This window comes from Equus quagga, chromosome 13 (assembly GCF_021613505.1).
Source record: "Equus quagga isolate Etosha38 chromosome 13, UCLA_HA_Equagga_1.0, whole genome shotgun sequence".
NCBI classification, from domain to species: Eukaryota; Metazoa; Chordata; class Mammalia; order Perissodactyla; family Equidae; genus Equus; species Equus quagga.
In genome coordinates, this window is record NC_060279.1 from 27,902,606 (window position 1) to 27,921,140 (window position 18,535).

The following is an 18,535-nucleotide window of genomic DNA, read 5'->3' on the forward strand; positions in this document are numbered from 1 at the left end:
GGCTGGTCCCACGGTGACCCGCTGCCTGGGCTCCCGGTTTCTATTTTCAGGTCGAGGCGCTTTAGTTTTCGATCCACCGATCCGGAAAAGGGCCACTGACGACCCGCCAGCTCTTGTTTCCTTTCCGCCCTTCCTGCGTGGGGTGTTAACCGCGTACGAATGCGGAGGTGACCCAGCCGTTTCCCGCAAGCCTCCTCGGGGCTCCCGGGCAGGTCTGCAGAGGGTGCGGCCAGAGAGCGGTCAGGCTCACGCGGGAGGAGCCGGAGCCGCCCGCAGACGCGGGTCCGTCAGTTCCCGGCGGCGTCCTCTTCAGCCCTAACGCGCTTTCCCTGAGCCCAGGCCCCGTTCTGCAGCCGCCCCATTGGCCCCGCCCCTCGGCCCAGCTGCGTCACGTCACTTCCGCCCCAGGTTGACACAGGCCACGCCCACCCGCCGTGCCGCCCTTCACACTTGGTGAGCTCGTGGATTGTTGCGTTTGGCGACCAGACTCGAAAAGCTCCGCTCGCCCGGCTCGCGGGAATCTCGCGGATCTCCCCGAAAATGATGGCTTCTTGCGCGCCGCTCTCGGCACCTCTCTGTCGCCCCCAGAGCCACTTCTCTTCTTGGTGCTCCGCTGGGATCCTTTTAGGGGCCCTAGTGCTCCCGCTACCCGTATCCCCGTCCGGTAGGAGCCTGGAGAGGGCGTGCGCTCCAGCGCGAACGGAAGCGGGTCGGGGGCAGGCCGACCGGAGCCGAGGGCGGGGGAACTTCGCTCGGTGGGTCGTGCAGGTGGCGCGGGGCTGAGTCGACCCGGGTCGTGCGGAGTGGGTAGTGCGTGGCCAGCCTTCCCCCCGGGTGGCGCTGTGCAGGGATCCCGGCGGTGAGGATCACGAAGCGCAGGAGGTGAAGGCTTGGTGGTCGGCACCGAGCGGTGCGGCGGGGTGGGTGAGCCGGTGTTGACCGGGCCAGGCTGTGTCCCTAGCGAAAGCTTGCAGGCTGTTACCGGCACTGAGCCAAGTCGGGACGGGAGCGCGGACTCGGTGCTTGCGGTGAGGGCTTGCTCTTGAGTGCCCAGGAGCGTGGGGGAGTTGCTGGGACTCGTGCTGTGCCGGTGGGGAGGGTTTGCCCTGCTTCCCTGGGCCGGATGGTGCCGTGTTGAGAGGGGTATTTGTGCCCCGCGTGGCTGGGCTGGGGAAGCCGCGGGCGGTGTTGTCGGGTGTGTGCTCCACGGAAGTGGCCAGCCCAGCGGTGCCGAGTGTGGAGCGAGGAGGCCCGCTGCTCGCTTCGTCAGGGGGCTGGGAAGCGCGTGGTGTGCCTGTAGTGCTGGGGTGAGAGCAGGCTCTGGGTGCCTGCGGTTCAGAGGGTTTGGGAGGGGCGCGCCCCGCTTTTGTACCTGACGTTCTCAGGCTCCTTCTTGCCCAAGATCATACTGGTATTGGCTTGCAGGTTGTTGCGTTTTTTTTTTTTTTTTGCCGGGTAGTTATCTTCCTGTTCCCATCCAATACAGGCAGTATCCACGTCTGTTACCGAATGGCTTTTTGGCATTGTTCCCTTCTTTTCATTATTTTGGATCATATTTGAAGGGATATCCGAAGTAACTTAAAACACATTGGTAGCCAAACCTAGTGACAAATGATTATCCTAAGAGGTGAACCATAAATAATGTTAATCTAGCTTTCCTCTATAGCTCAAAAAGTATGGCCGAAGGCCTGTCTACTAAGTTTGTTTCATGTTTCATTGAATCAAATAAATACTTTAAAAACTGTATATACTGAAAAAGACATGCTTATTGTATAAAACTTACACAAAGGACAACCATTTTAAATACTTTGGTATATTTCCTCTGTCTTCTAATGCTCTTGTGTTCCTTTGCTCAAGTTATTTTCAGGATCCTGTTACATATACCGTTTGTATGCTGCATTCTTTCCTTAGCAGCATTCATTCCACAAAGATTTGCCTTCCCTGTGCCAGGTCCTGTGCTGGTTCTGAGGGTACCCTGCTCAGCAATAACAAACCACTCCTGTTTTCATGATCTTTATTGTCTGTCTGCACACACACCCGAATATAAGCAGAGACGGTATTTGCTCACTGTTAGATCCCCAGTGCCAAGCACACAGTAGATAATCAAGAAATATTTCCTAAAATTTATTGGGAGACAGTAACAAAAACATAATACTAATGGATACATTATAACCCAAGAGAAGTGCTCTGGAGGAAAGGAGCCTGAGACTCTGACAGCATTTAGCAAATGAGTGGAGGCTGGGAAGACTTTTCTGCTCATCAAACAGGCCAGCTCTGCCACTTTGGGGCTTCTGCACTTGCTATTCCCTCAGCCTTGCAACATCATCCTCCTGCTTCTTTCATGATTGATTCCTTTTTATTCTTCAGACTCAGCTGAGATGTTACCCTGCCCCTACCCTCCAGGGACCTCCTCTGCCCACCCTGTCTCAGGTAGACACATACACTCTCCAGCTTAAATCCCCCCTCATGTGTAGTCGCCCTTCCCAAACTCTCTTTTCTGTTTGCTCCCCACTAGAATGCAGAGGTCTTGTCTGTCTTGTCACACTTGTGGTTCCAAATGCCCATTTTTTTTTGCCTCAGTATGAAGGAGTTATACACTCCTGTATAACTAGTAAGTATGAGAAAATTAAACATAGTATTCGGCTGGGGCCAGAGCCCAGGAGAAAATGCCTCCTGCCTCCAGGGGAAGGTTCTTCAAAGCAGCATGGTTAGGATGGCCTTTCTGCGGTGCCTGAAAGGCTGAGGCAGGGCCCGCTGAGGGCCCGGGAGGCTCTGGCTTCCCATTTTATGTAGAGTCTGCGGGGCTCACAATGCTCCAGTCTCGCTTGTTACTGATCTTTAAGAAGTTCATTTTGTGGTGGGAGGGCAGGAGCAGAACACTGGTGGTAAGGGAGAAACAAAAGGAATTTTTTGAAAAAAGAATAAATTTTAGATTAGGCTTAAAGCTGGAAGTTGAAGGGAACTATGAATACTATTTGGAAGAGAGGAAAACAGATAAATACAAGGGATAGGATGCAACATGGAAGTTAACAAAACTACAAATGAAGAAAAGGTGGAAAGGTAAAATCAGGAAAGGTATGAAACATAGAGAAAGTAGAAATGAGAACTCACTGTGCCGGGCAGGGAAAATGTGGATAAAATACACGTTTCACTTCTGAATCAGCTCCTGAGGAGAAGGTTTTGTGGGCAGACACTTGTGCCTGGGAGGCTTGTCATCTCAGAGGTGGTTGCCAAATGGTATGAGGTCACAGAAGGTAACATTTGTCAAATTTTGGGACCAGTCTCGTTGCTCCAGAAGTCGTCTGGTTTTTTGGACAAAATCCACAATCTCCTGTTATGGATGGTCTCTTCTGCCTATTTTAGGTCTTTTCTTTCTTTCCGGTAAAGAAGCCAAGATCAATAAGTGCTTACAAAGTAGTTTCTTAGTTTACTTACTCTGCATATTACAACGCAAAGAGAGCAGCCCTTGTCTGGTCAGTTGCTAGGTTACCAGGATCCTGGGAGATAGGCAACAAAAGAAACTACACGGCCAAACCTTTCTCCAGTGCGTAAAGCTTTAAGATGATGATTTTCAATATTAGATTCATTATAGTATGTTCTTCTCCATTGTTCTCTGTTTGACAGCAGTGGTACTTTGAGCACCAAATGTTTTTGAATAGCTGCTATGAAGGACATACTGTGCTAGATGTTATGGCCACATGGATGAATGGAGTCAGCCTGTTAACTATTCAACCCAAAAACATGTGACAGTGACCTGAGAGATCCATGCAGAGGAGCGTCCAGGAGAGGGACTGCTCACTGCGTCTTTGGGGAAACAGAAAGTGCTTTCTAGAGCAGATGTTGAGGGGATTAAGTCTAAGAGGACAAGCGCTGAGCAGGAGTTGCTGCTGAGCAGGAAGGAAGGGTGTTCTGAGCAGAGGGAGCAGTGTGAGCAATGGCTCAGAGATAGGACATGGCTCAGGGACTCAGGGACTGCCAGGCTACCCAGTGAGGCAGCAGTAGGGCAAAGGAGGAGAGAGCAAGGAAGGACTAGATCACAGAGTGAATAATTGTGAAACCAATAGGATAGTCGGGAATGAACAATCACCATCATAAAATTCAGACATAATGTTATTACCTGTCCTTTTAAGGCACCTTGAGCCCTTCTGTTTGACTTAGCACAATGCAGACCATTTCTTGAAGACCAACTTGTAGACAGAGTGTGTTGGTGTAACCACGTGAGGGTTCCAGATGAGAGACAGTGATGGGAAGCAGTGGTCATAGTGGAACCAGGCTCCCTGGCTAGACTCTTGGGTCTGCTGCCTACTGAGAAAGTTTCTTGGGAAAGTTAATTCACCTTCCTGTGTCTCAGTTTGCTCATCTTAAAGATGGGGAAATGGTACCCAGCTCATAGGATGACTATGAAGACTAAGTTAGTTTAAAAGCACTTAAAATAATGGTTGGCACAAATAGTGCTTAAATTTTCCATTTCTAGAATTATTACTCTCATCGCTATTGTTGTAAGTACTAAGTACTGGAATCTTTCATTCTCATACTTTAGGAGAAAATAATAAACCTCAATATTTTGAGTGCACCTTTGATAGTGTTAAAATACCATTTGTAATAATAGCAGTAATAGGGAATAGGTTCACAATAAAATAATAAAGTATAAATATTTTGACCTAAAAAAATTGAAAACTCTGATAAAAGCTTCAGCTGAAATAAAGAGTCTAGATAAAGGTGAAATGAAGGAGTTTATTTGATAATCAAAGTGAGGAACTGGAGACCTAGGGGACAGTCCAACAGAGTATTCTGAGGAGCTGCTCCAAGTTCTGCAGATGTGGCTGCAGTTTATGTACTTTATATACTTTCTAGCGTGCAGGGAATGGCTAATGCATCTAATATTCACATACTTCAAGACAACATAAACAAGAACTTTTGGGTTAGACATTAAGCAAGGCTGGTAAGTCCATGTTATCTCTGTGTGGCAAGGACCAGGGTCATTACTTGTCCCTCAGGCTCTAAGAAATGCAGCTAGGGAAAGTGAGAGCAAGATACTCTTTATCTTTTCTTGTTATTCTCTCCAGCTGGCATCTTCGGTGATGAGGCGTGGGCTTGCAAAGCCATTTTAACACAGGCTTAAGATGGCCTGCACGGACGCTTTATAGCACAGCTTGGATTTTTGTACTGACTTTAAGCCTATGTAACTCGCTTGCTAGATTCGCCTGTTAGACCAAGGAGAAGGGTCCCAAAAGTTTGTTCACAAAGGGAAGTGTCTATAACTAAACCAATGAAATAAAATTGAAGACAGGCATAAAAACAGCAAAGAAAAACATAATTTGCAGATACCTCTGGAAGAGGTTGGCTGAACAGTAAAGATTTGAATTTGGATCTAAGAGTGTATAGAAGTGATTCATACCAGTGCTCATTCAGCTCTCGTGCTAGGTCCTAGAAGTGCAGTGATGAATGAGACGTGGTCCTCAAGAAGGTGACAGTCTCATACGCAGTATAAATAATAAAGAATTACAATATGAAAAGTGCTATGGAAAACGTTAGTTGGGGCAGCAGGAGAACACTTAACCCAGTTTTTTGACTGAGAGCTGTCAAGAGCTTCAAGGAAGAAGTGGCATCTAAGATGAAACTGAAGGATGAGTGGGTGGGAGGAATGGCAGGGTCTCTGGTCAAAGTTGAAGTAAAGTGATGCATGGAGCCTGCTGTACTAATGTAGTCTAAGTAACTGAATGGGCACTACGTGGAATTGAATATGACTTGAGAATAGTGTGCAAGAGTGAGCAGTGTCCTGATAGTGACAGATTTTAGAAGTCTGTTAGCCATGTGAAGGGGCCTTAGACGTTATCTTGAGGGGAATGGGGAGCCATTGACAGGCATCTGACTTGGAAGAGGGTTGCTCACTGTATCATATCAGTATTACTCTGGTAGCAATGTGAAAAATGAATTCCTTCCATTGAAGGAAAGGTGGCAAGACGGATAAGGAGATCTATTCAGAAACTCTTGTAGCAATCCAGATAAGAAATGAGAGAGGCTTGAATTAGAAGTGAAGGATAGAATTAGAGAGATGGAACAGACATTTCAGTTGTGGAAACAATATAACAAGTTTGCTGGGCATGTGTGAGGGTGAAGAATGGAAAGAGAGCATGCTCTGGCTTCATTATGTTATTTGAGATAGCGTGACACATTCCAAGTGGAGCTGTGTGGGGCGGCAACTGAAAACAGATTTGGTGCCTCAGCTAAATAACTTAAGATGGAAAGAGGGATTTGGGAGACAGCTTTTATCTGTGGTAATGAAGTCGTGGGAGTATATACTGACCCATGGGAAGCTGCAGAATGAAATAACAAGAGTTCCTAGAACCAGCCGTTAGGAACATTACATTATCAGATCAGGCAGAGAAGGAAGAATAGCCAAAGGGCAAGCTGAAAACCAGGGTGGTGTGCTATCCTGGAAACCAAGGAGAGAGAGCTTTTCAGGCAGGAGGGAGAGAAGACAGAGTGATCAATAGCTCCAGATGTTATAGACATAGTAACTAAAATTACTGAGGAAGAAAGGGTCAGGATGAATTTACCAAGGATGAGGCCACTTAATGACTTTGAACATAATTTAAGTGATTTTTGTAGGCCTAGAAACAAGTGGGAAGTGAGAAATAAAATTGACAGATGTAGATCCCAGAGTCTGCATTTAGAGGAAGGAAGAAAAATAGGTTGTGTAAATGGTGGGAGAAGGAGCAGGCTGGTCCAGTTTTAGTCAGAGACCAGGATTTTCTGAAGGTAGCAATCTTGACAAGGTGGTGGCTGTGTGCTTACATCAGAGTTATTTTTAGATTTTGCAAGAAGGTAGAGAATGTGTGCACAATTTTTGCAAATGTAGAGAAGGTGGACATCTCTTGATCCATAGTGGAGCACTATTCCACTTTCCTGAAACTCACCTGAAACTTTGGGGAATTTTGTGGATGCAGCCTATCATATTGTATAATGACATCTATTATTGAAGTATAGCATTGCAGCCTAATAATAGTTATATTGTGAATGATCTTAAACAAAGTAAGTCAAGATACTATTTTTCTAGAGCTGGGAATGTTTAGTTTGAAAATCTCTATAGGAGAAAAATTCAGTCTTCTGAGCAAGAGGGGAAATTTGTTTGTAAAAAAAGTGTGATATTGGACTCAAGCATCTATTTCATGATGCGTGTTAAGAGAAAGAAATATTTTAATTAGTTGAATGGGTTAAACCATCCAATTGACATTTCTTTTTCCGTACAAATTAGGAATCTTCTCTTCTTTATATGCTTTCAAGATGTTACTGGAATTGAGTTCATAAAACAAAGGATACTTGTATAATTTAATCATGGGCATGCTGTTGCTTGATTACTTTCTTGGTGATTCCAGGAAATGCTAGAATGATGTCATGTATTTGTGTCTAGAATGGGAATTATAGCATTTCTAGCCCAGGGGTTGTTTTTTCCTGTTGCGAAATGAGAACGTCTGGTTCAGGATAGTCAGTACATTTAAGATTATTAATAAAATTCAACTCTACACTAATCTTTTTAATCAATGCTTTTAATTATTAGGGCTTTTTGTTTGCTTTTTGCTTTTGTTTTGGGCAGTTGATTGAGGAACATTCAGATGTCAAGGTCAGCACAGTAGAAATGTTGAAAACATTTTGCCTGTAGGTGGATTTCAGTGCATGTTGTAAATAAAATGTTGATAGAGTATATAGAGAAAGTTTTAGAATTTAGAATATGATGTGAAAGGAGAGTAATATTTCACTTGCTTAGAGTTTGCTTGACCAGTCTCTCAGTCTGAAGTAAGACCTAGATCCAGAGAGTAAGAAAGAAACCTCAGGGATCAAAATAGATTTCATTCTTTTCTTCTTAGCTCCTTTCACCTTTAGGAGAGACCTCTGCATTCTTTTAGTCCTTTAGGACTTACATACAGTAATATCCAGGAAAGCAAAATTTTTTTCATGTAAGGCTATCAAAGTAGTTCATTTGATATTTAAATGGCATCTCTTCACTTACAAAATGCTCAGTTCACTATTATGAAAACTATAAAATGATGTCTTTTATTTTGAAGTAGTTCAGCCCATATTTATTTTGATCTATGGAATCCACGATGCTTATTTAACCACCGCCTCTTACCATAGCATTTCTTGAGCACCCGCTGGGTAGAGAGTGTAGTAGAAAAAGAAGGCGTGTGATCCCTGAGCTCTGGGAGCTCGCCTTCTGAGAGGAGACTGAGCCTGCAGTGCCAAGTGATCATGAGTTTGTGTTTCAAACTGTGGAGGGTAATCTCAGCAGAGTGGTATATACTATAGAGACTTCTTCGAGGAGATGTGAGTTTGGGAATGAATTTAGAAAAAAGTGGGGAAGGATACATTCCTGCATATATTTTTTATAGCTAAAAACATCGATTTTGTCTCTTCAATTTACTGTTGAGTGAAAATTAAGCTTATTCCCCAAGAAACCAAAAGCTAATAAGATGTTATTAAAAACAAGCAAGACACATCGTCCACAGCTACCACCACTTGGGTAAAAGCATGGGACAGTCATTAAACGTCTTGCCTAGAACCTTGCCATTTATTCTGTACTACTTACCTGCTGCCAGGCCACAGGCCCTGTCTGGTGAAAGAGGTAAAGTACTTTGTTTTCATGTACTTACTCTCTTCTTCCTAGGTACCTGTGAGCCACCGCCAACATTTGAAACTATGCAGCTCAAGGGTAAACCTGACAGAGTTTATTTTCCTGGGGAGAGACTGTTTTATGAGTGTCGCCCAGCATATGAGCGCCTGTTTCCCTATAGCCTCTCGACTTTTTGTGAGCATAATGGCTCATGGTTCCCAATTGAAGAAGCTTGTACAAGTAAGTAAACAAAATCTTTTTTGAAGAAGAAGATGATTAGCCCTGAGCTAACATCTGCCACCAATCCTCCTCTTTTTGCTGAGGAAGACTGGCCCTGAGCTAACATCCGTGCCCATCTTCCTCTACTTTGTATGTGGGACACCTACCACAGCATGGCGTGCCAAGCGGTGCGTAGGTCCGCACCCGGGATCCGAACCGGCAAAACCCCGGCCACTGAAGCAGAATGTGCGAACTCAACTGCTGCGCCACCAGGCCAGCTCCAAACAAAGTCTTTTTTTCTTTTTTTGTTTTTTGCTTGCTCTAGAGATTTTTACACATTTTAGGATCCATTTTCCACTATGGCAATGATGATTTTCTCATGTGAACTTAGGCTTTAGATGGCAATGCGTTTTTTTTCACGCTTTGAGGAATCTCCAGGGAGTCTTTTTCTTGGCAATTGGTTACCTGGGTAAATGTAAATTTTAATTTTGTCCTTACAATAGTTAAAGAGAATAATATTACATGAATTATAAAGAGCAGTGTAGAGTTTTGATCTTGATGCAAATCTCTTTTGAAATTGGTGTAAAACAACGAATTTGAAAATTTTATTTTAGGAAAAAAATGTCCAACTCCACAACTCAAATATGGTGAAGTAACATCCCCAAATTCTTCCTATATGTTTGATTCAGAAGCTCACTTTTTGTGTGATGAGGGGTAAGTAAGTTGCTCCTTAGAAGAAAAAAGGTAAATTTTACAAATTCCATTTTTGTCTTGCTTCTCTTCTTAAGCTTAAGTTGATTTCATCTTTTTTTTTTTTTTTTTCTATTTGATCAGTTGTATTTGTAGCCCAACAGTTCTTGGGGTTTTTATGGAGACTGAAAGGTTGTATAATTTATAGAAAGAAATTTAAATTAGAGAGAAAAATTCTATAATACTTACTGTATGTAATAATAAGCCTGTTGTAAGCATTAAAAATGTAGAAACTATGGTGACTTTATCCTTGATGACAAAGGGCACCCTGTTTAAGACGGCCAGCTCTCAGAGTTGAAGTGGGGCTCACGGAAATGTTGTGAGGGTTAAGTCCTCTCTTTCTTCACATCTTCTGTCTTGTTCTCTCCATTATTGTGAGTGGGGTATTAAATCTCCAACTGTTGTAAAATACCTATTATGTGAAAATGTGTATTTCTCCCTTCAGTTCTGTCAGTTTTTGCTTCATAGATTTTGGTGGTCTGTCATTAGATTCATAAATATTTATAACTGTTATATTTCTTGCTGTATCAACTTTTATTAATATATCATGACGTTTGTCTCTTGTAACTTTATTTGATTTAAAGTCCAATTTGTCTGATATTAGTATAGCTAACCCTCCTCTCTTTTGGTTGCTATTTGCATGGAATATCTTTTTTCATCCATTCACTTTGAACCTGTTTTTTGTCTTTGGATCTCAAGTGAGTCTCTTGTAAACAGTATGTAGTTAGATCGTGTGTTTTTATCCATTCTGCCAATCTCTGTCATTTGATTCGAGAGTTTAATCCATTTACATTGAAGTAATGACTTGTAAGGAGTCATTGTGCTATTTGTTTTCCAGCTTTTTTTGTCACTCATTTCCTGAATTGCTATCTTTGTTTTTGTTTAGCTGCCTTTTTATAGTGCAATGTTTAAATTCCTTTCTTATTTTCTTTTGTGTATATTCTATGGCTTTTTAATTTGTGGTTGCCATGGGGATTACATTTGCCATCCTAAAGTTATAACACTCTAATTTGAAGTTATGCCAGCTTAACTTCGTAACATACAGAAACTCTGCTCCTTTACAGCTCCATCCCCACCCTGTTTGGTTGTCGATGTCACAAAATTACATCTTTATTTATTGTGTGTCTCAAAACATAAACCAAGAGTTGTTTTAAGTGCATTAGTCTCTTATATAGAAAACAAGATCTGGAGTTAAAAAGCAAAGTTACGGTAATACTAGTTTCTATACTAATAATTGGGTTTTTCTTTAAATATATTATTCTCTTAAATCATGAAGAAAACAGAAATTGCAATCACAAACCATTGTTACAATAATACAAGCCTTTATAATTGCCTGTGTATTTACCTTTAGTTAGATGTTTATTTTGTCAAATGGCTTAAAGTTACTGTCTAGTGTCCCCTCCTTTCACCTTGCAGGACTCCCTTGAGCCTTTATTGCAGGTGAGGTCTAGTCATCATGAACTCCCTCAGCTTTTGTTTATCTGGGAATGTCTTAATTTCTCCTTCCCTTTTAAAGGACAGTTTTGCTGCATAGTGGATTTTTGGGTGACAGTTTTTTTTCTTTTAGCATTGGGAGTGTATAAGTACACTGTCTTCTGGCCTCCAAAGTTTCTGCTGAGAAGTCTGCTGATAATCAAACTTTCAAAAGCCAAGGACAAAGAGAGAATCTTGAAAGCAGGAAGAGAGAAGTGAGTCATCACATACAAGCCTTCCTCAATAAGATTATTAGGTGTGTTAGTGTGGGTCTCTTTGAGTTCATTTTATCTGGAGGTTGTTGAGTTTCTTAGATGTTTATATTTGTGTCTTTCATCAAGTTTGGGAAGTTGTCAGCCATTATTTCTTCAGATATTCTTTCTTCCCCTTCTGTCTGTCTTCTCCTTCTGGGATTCCCACAATGTGTATGTTTGTCCACTTGATGGTATCCCATAAGTCCCTTAGGCTCTGTTCACTTTTCTTCACTCTCTTCTTTCTGTTCCTCAAACTCCGTAATTTCCATTGTCCTCTCTTTATGTTCATTGATTATTTCTTCTCCCTGCTCAAATCTGCCTTTAATTCCTCTAGTGAATTCTTCATACCAGTTATTATACTTTTGAGCTCCAGAATTTTGTTTTGGTTTCTTTTTAGGATTTTTTATCTCTTTAGTGATATTTCCGCTTGTTGACATATCATTTTCTTGACTTTCTCTACTTCTTCCTTTAGTTCTTTGAACATCTTTAAGACAGTTCTTTTGAAATCTTTGTCTAGTAAATCTGCCATCAGGTCTTTTTCAGAGACAGTTTCTGTTGATTTATTTTTTTCTTTTGAATGGGCTATACTTTCCTGTTTCTTTGTATGCCTTGTGACTTGTTTGTGGAATACTGGACATTGGAATCTAATAATGTGGTAACTCTGGAAATCAGATTCTCCCTGTTCCTTAGGCCTTGCTGTTTTTGGTTATTATCTTTGTGTTTTAGATTGTTGTACAGTGTCTCTGTGCTGAGGATCAGCCTGAGGAGTAAACTGAAGGTCTTATCAGGTCTTTTCTGATCCTTTCCCTGATCATGCAGACTCACTTAATTTTCCTTATATATACAGTTGTGTTTTACTGTCCTGGTCTTTAATGTCTTGCACCTGAGAGGGGAAAAGTGAAAAATGAAGAGGGGCACAAAAGGCACTGGGTCTTTAAATCACCTGGAAGTCACCAGCTGGGAAGGAAGGGGCTTGCAGAGTGGAGTGTGACAAGTGCCCACTGCTTTGTCTGCTTCTCTGTGATCAGAAGCACCACTCAGCAGTCAGACTGTAGTTACCTATATTTGGAGGACAGAGTCCCTTTTACTCACTCTGGCTCTTGCAAACTGCTCCAGGAACACCTGCACGGCTGCCTGCCACCTTCTGAGAGTGGAGGGAGGGTAGCTGCTATCTTCCTAAGAGCTGAAATTAATTCAGTATACCTATCTAAGTCTTCCCCTTGAAGTTGCAAGCCTTAAACAAACTTCAAAGTTCCAAAATAGTTTTATCAGGCAGATTCTGCCATTTCAATTGTTGCTTAGTTTGGGAGACAGATTCCTACTGCTTCCTACTCTGCCGTCTTCCCAGAATCCTCTTGTAAAACACTATAATACAGAGAAAATGAGTGAGCTTGAATGGAAAAGTCAAATGGAACCATGTGCAAGCAGGTGACTATTTTTTAACTTGATCAAGTAAAAATGTTGGAACATCCAGTTAATTGTTATAGAGAAAGCCGTCTAGGCGCTTTGAAGAATACCAAAAGTTTAAGACAGAGACTCTTCTCAAAGCAGTTGTAGCCTTCTTGAGGAACAAAATATGTCCAGAGAGATGTCAAAGCAAAATAGTAAATGAGAATTACCAAATAAATAGAATTATTTGTGATCATTCCAGTGAGAGTCCAGAATGAGGAGAGAGTACTGTGAATTTAAATCATCAGAGATGTTTTCATCCAGCAGTATTCCTGAGCTATTCCTACAAAGATATTCTGATCTAAAGAATATTAATAAGATCTGAAACTTGCCTGGCACTCAGTGTGTGCCAGGTGCTAACTCATCTAAGCCTCAGAACAACTCCGTGAGTTATGTACTATTATTCCCTTTTCCTAGATGAGGAAACTGAGCAAGAGAGACATTAAGGGACTTGCCCAAGCTCAAAGAACAGGACAGTCATGGAGCTGGGACTGGTATCCACGCAGGCAAGCTCTAGGGCCTTTTCTCTCTGCTTGGTCACCATTCTTACTGAGCAGAATGGCGTGAGCGAGGACATACAAATGAATGTGTAATGTGATTGCCAGAGGTAGCAAAGAGGCCAGACTGACAGGTATGACAGATTTATTTAGACATTTTTGTTCTTGGCCAATGTGTTTTCAAATGCAGAAACTCTTTAATTAAATTGCATATTTTATTAGCACTTTCATCATTTTAGAAACTTCTTCTCATATTACTGTAGTGCAGAAAACGAACCAGATAAAAATTTTCTTGATTATTATGTTCATTTTGTTAACTGGTAAAGAAAACAGTAACCTTTTCTTTTCTCATTTAGTTATCACTTAGTTGGACGAAGTATTCTAACTTGTATACGTGTTGGAAGTAATGTGCGTTGGGATGATATTATCCCACAATGTGAACGTAAGTATACTCTCTAATTAGAATTTAGACCAGCAGTTCTCAAACTTTCGGGCCTTGGGACCCCTTTATGCTTTTAAATTAACAAAGATCCCAAGAGCTTTTGTGTATGTGGGTTATGTCTATTGATATTCATTATATTGGAATTAAAACTGAGAAGTTTTTAAAATAATTATTTATTAATTCACTTTTACGAACAGTAAAGTCAATCCATGTTAACTTTTGTGATATATTTTATTTGAAAAAGAAAACTTTTCCAAAACAAATATTGAGAATAGTGGCATTGTTTCACATTTTTTCAAATCTCTTTAATATCTGACTTAAAAGAAGATATCTGGATTCAGTCTGTTGTGAATTTGCTTACTTTGTGGGCTCTGGAGAATTTCACCGTACACTCATAAGGATGAAAGTGAAAGAAGACAATATCTTGGTATTACTGTGAACCATTGATTTAGTGAATGATTATAGTTATAAATTATAAAGCATTTCTCAACTAGCAGTGAATTTTATTTTTAATCACAAGCATATTTTCTTGTTAAATTTCCAGTATCTTGTACGATGACTAGAACAAAACTTAGCATGGCCTTATAGATAAATATAGGTATTTCGTATGGGTATTTTATATAGTCATTTAAGAAAATGAGTTTTGTTCTGAAAGTTCATTTCTACATTTTTTAAATCTGGGATAATAGTCTCATAGAAACCTTCTAAATGGATATTGGGTTTGCAACTAGCTTGGAGAAATCATATGTTAATGATTTTATTGAAGGGAGTTCATAGGACTTTACTAATGCTGTATTAATCTTTCATCTTTCCTTTTGCCTTTCATTTCTCCTTTTTTCTTTTTTTAAGTGATTTTGTGTTCGCCACCTGGAAAAATAAAAAATGGAAAATACACCAATAGCTACATGAAATCATTTGAATATAATCAGTTCGTAACTTACAGCTGTAACCCTTCAGATGGGCCAGAAGAATATTCACTCGTTGGAGAGAGCCAGCTCACTTGCTCTGGGCCTGACACATGGAGTAGTGACCCTCCTGAATGTAAAGGTAATAATATTTCCATCTTCATTTGTACACACTGTGGGAACACTTTATAAATAGTTTTATGTATCAGTAAACAAAACAGTCATACGTGCTTCCTCCACTTGTTAAATGACTTCTAATTTAATTTAATGTAGGTCAAATTGAATAAAAAATAGTTCTAGTTATAAAGTGCCCAACCTACATGTTCTTGGCATTCCAGTTTGTAAATTGTGAACTATTGTAGTTATGTATGAGTTAGGACTTTTTTGCTTGAAAGAACCAAAAAACTCAACACACACTGGCTTAAACATAAGACAATTTTTTCTTGTATTACAAGACATCTGAGAGTTCTGGCTGCAGGTAATGGGAGAGTACATTGTAAATAACTAACCCTCCCACTAATAAGATTGATAAACTCTGGACAAAACATGTTTAAAAAACAATGTTTAAGGCCCTATAGAGTGATCAAAAGCAGGGAGACACTAGAGAGGATTTGACTCTTGTCAGAAAGGAACCCCTGAATAACAATAGAATAATTACTCTTTTCAAGTGCACATGGAACATTCTCTAAGATAGACCATATTCTAGGCAATAAGATAGTTTTTAACAAATTTCAAAGAATTAAAATCATTCATAGTACATTATATAATCACAATAGAATGAATGTAGAAATCAAAACAGAGATAATCTAGAAAAGCCTCAAATATTTGAAAATTATGCAAGATACTTCTAACTAACCATTGAGTCAAAGAAGAAGTTACAAGAGAAGTTAGAAAGTGTTTTGAACTAAAAACAAAAACACAACATATCAAAATATCAGAATTTGTGTGATACAGCAAAAGCATTGTTCAGAGGGAAATTTATAGCATGGAATACTTATGTTAGAAAAAAAGAAAAGTCTCAAATGATCTAACTTTCTACCTTAAGAAACTAAAAACGAAGAGCAAATTAAACTCAAAACAAAGAGACAGAAATAATAATGATAGGGAGAAATCAATGAAATTGAAAAGAGAAAAATAATAGAGAAAATCAATGAAACCAACACCCTGGAGAAGATCTTGGTGAAGGTCGATAAAATAGAGAAACCTATGGCCAGACTGACAAGAAAAAAGAAGACATTTATTGCCAATATCAAGAAGGAAAAGAGGACAACACTAAATATCCTGCAGACCTTTAAGGAATAGCAAGAGAGTAACACGAAAACAACTTTATGCCTATGAATGTGACAACTGAAATGAAATCAACTTCCTTGAAAGACACAAAATACCAAAACTCACTCAAAGAGATAGGTAATCCGAATAGTCTTGTATCTATTAAAGAAATAGAATTTGTAGTTAAAAACCTTCCCATAATGAGAACTTCAGGCCCAGATGGCCTCCCTGTGGCATTCTACCAAACATTTCAAGAATAAATAATAGCACCTCTACAGAAACTCTTCAAGAAATATAAGAGGACGGAATGCTGCTCATTTCATGAGGAGAACATTACCCTGATACCAAAACCAGACAAAGACATTGCAGAAAAATTACAAACATCCTCAACTCGTTCTCAATGAATATAGACCCAAAACTTCTCAACACCTGTCAACAAATCAAATCCTGCCATATATAATAATAATGATACATCATAACCAAGTAGGATTTATCCCATAAATGCAGTCTTGTTTCAAATTCAAAAATTAATCAGTGTAATTTACCATATTAAGAGACTATGAATAAGAAAAAAACCATATGATGATCTTAATAGATGCAAAAGAAAAGCAGCTGACAAAATTGGTCATCTTTTCATGATAAAGCTTCTCAGCAAGTTAGGAGTAGAAGGGAACTAACTATCTCAGCCTGATTAAAGGCATCTCTAGAAATCTCTCAGCCAACATTATACTCAATGGTAAAAGACTAATTTCTTTCCCCACAATGTAGGAGCAAAAGAAGGATGTCCACTCTCCCCACTCTATTCAGCATTGTACTGGCAGTCCTAGCCACTACAACAAGGCAAGAAAAGAAATAGGCATAGATATTGGGAAGGAAGAAATAAAGGAGTCTCTATTTACTTATGATATGATGGTCTGTGTAGAAAATTCTAAAGACTGAAGTTTTAATGAGGTTTCAAAATACAAAATCAACATATAAAAATCAATTGTATGTCTATATGCTAACAATAAACCGTTACAAATTGAAAAATTTTTAAATGCTATTTGCAGCAGCTCCAAAACAGAAAATACTTGTGTATGAATTTGGCAACATATGTGAAAGATTCGAATGCTAAAAATTACTAAGCAATAATAAAATTAAAGAAGACCTTAATAAATTAAAGGATATATGTCGGTCATTGATCAGAAGACTCAATATGATAAAGATGTCAGTTCTCTTTAATTGATATATAAATTCAACACAATCTCTATCAAAATCCCAGCAGAACTTTTTGTATAAATCAACAGACTGTTTCTAAAATGTATATGGAAAGACAAAAGACCTAGAATAGTTAAAACCATTTTGAAAACAATTGGATGATGCACTCCACCAGATGTCAAGACTGTATAAGCATACTATAAGGCGTAGAATTAAGATGGTGTGATATTGCTGCAAGGATAGCCATGTATAGCAATGGAGCAGAATAGCAAGTCCAGAATTAGACCCTTGCAAATATGTCCAGTTGATTTTTGTCATGGATATACAAATAATTCAGTGGAAAAATGATAATCTTTTCAACAAATGTTACAGGCACAATTAGACATCCATATGCAAAAAAAAAAGGGAACATCAATCCTTGTTAGCACCATATGCAGACATTTATTCAAAATGGATCATGGACATACATGTAAAACCTAGATATATAAAACTTTTACAAGAAAGCATAGAAAATATTTGTGACCTAGCCAAAGATTTCTTAAGTACAGCCCATAAATCATGATCTGGAAAAAAAATAGTAAATTGGACATTCCAAACTCAAAACTTCTGGTCTGCAAAAGACACTGTTAAGAGAATGAAAAAACATGAGCAGTGACTGGGAGAAAATATTTAGAAAGCACATATGTGATAATTGACTTTTATCTACTATATGTAAAGAACTCTCAAAGCACAATACTAACAACCCAATTTTTAAAAAATGGTCAAAAGATTTGAATAGACATATTGTACCAAACATGATATACCAATGGCAAAAAAGTGTGTGAAAAGTTGTTCAATATCATTAGTAACTATAATACCAATTACTGGCAAGGATATAGAGCAATTGGAACTTGCATGCATTGCTGGTAAGAATATGAAGTGGTTTGACCACTTTGGAACACATTTTGCAATTTCTTCTAAAATTAAGCATACGTTTACCATACAACTCGGCAATCCAAGTACAATGAAAATATGTTCACGTAGAAACCTGTATGAGGATATTCATAGCCGCCTTAGTCATAATTGTCCTACACAACCCACATGTTTCTCAGCTGGTGAGTGGATGAATGACCTGTGCTGCATCCTTAAAGTGGAATAATACTCAGCAATAACAAGGAATAAACTCCTGAATCATGCGTCAACAGGAATGAATTTCAAATGCATTATGCTTAGTGAAGTAAGCCATACTCAGTAGGCCATGATCCCATTCATGATATTCTGGGAAAGCAATGCAGTAGAGATAGAAAACAGAGCAGTGGTTGGCTGGTTGGTGCAGGTTGTGGGAGAGGGAAAGCTTATCACAAAGTGGCACGAGGAAGTGTTGGGGGCTTATGGAACTTTTCTGTCTTTATTATGGTGGTAATTATATGATTATTTGTATTTGTCAGAACTAATACAGCTGGACACTTAAAAGGGTGAATTTTACTGTA

The 18,535-nt window shown here is 39.7% G+C and overlaps 1 protein-coding gene across 11 annotated transcripts in view; it reads left to right on the forward strand.

Annotated features, from left to right (window-relative positions):
* The first annotated feature begins 414 nt into the window (after nt 1–414).
* LOC124250099 (membrane cofactor protein-like) overlaps nt 415–18,535 on the forward strand; it is a 38,010-nt gene continuing 19,889 nt past the window's right edge. For 10 of the 11 annotated variants that reach the window (XR_006891533.1, XR_006891535.1, XR_006891536.1 and 7 more), the window contains exons 1-5: nt 423–664; nt 8,666–8,851; nt 9,445–9,544; nt 13,610–13,695; nt 14,545–14,742. Coding sequence is in view for 3 of the 11 variants with exons in the window: in XM_046681864.1 (XP_046537820.1) it covers nt 541–664; nt 8,666–8,851; nt 9,445–9,544; nt 13,610–13,695; nt 14,545–14,742 (694 nt within the window). In the remaining 8 variants the exon portion in view is untranslated. Of the gene's footprint in view, nt 665–8,665; nt 8,852–9,444; nt 9,545–13,609; nt 13,696–14,544; nt 14,743–18,535 lie in introns of all 11 variants that reach the window. The other variant, XM_046681866.1, reaches the window with a different exon arrangement.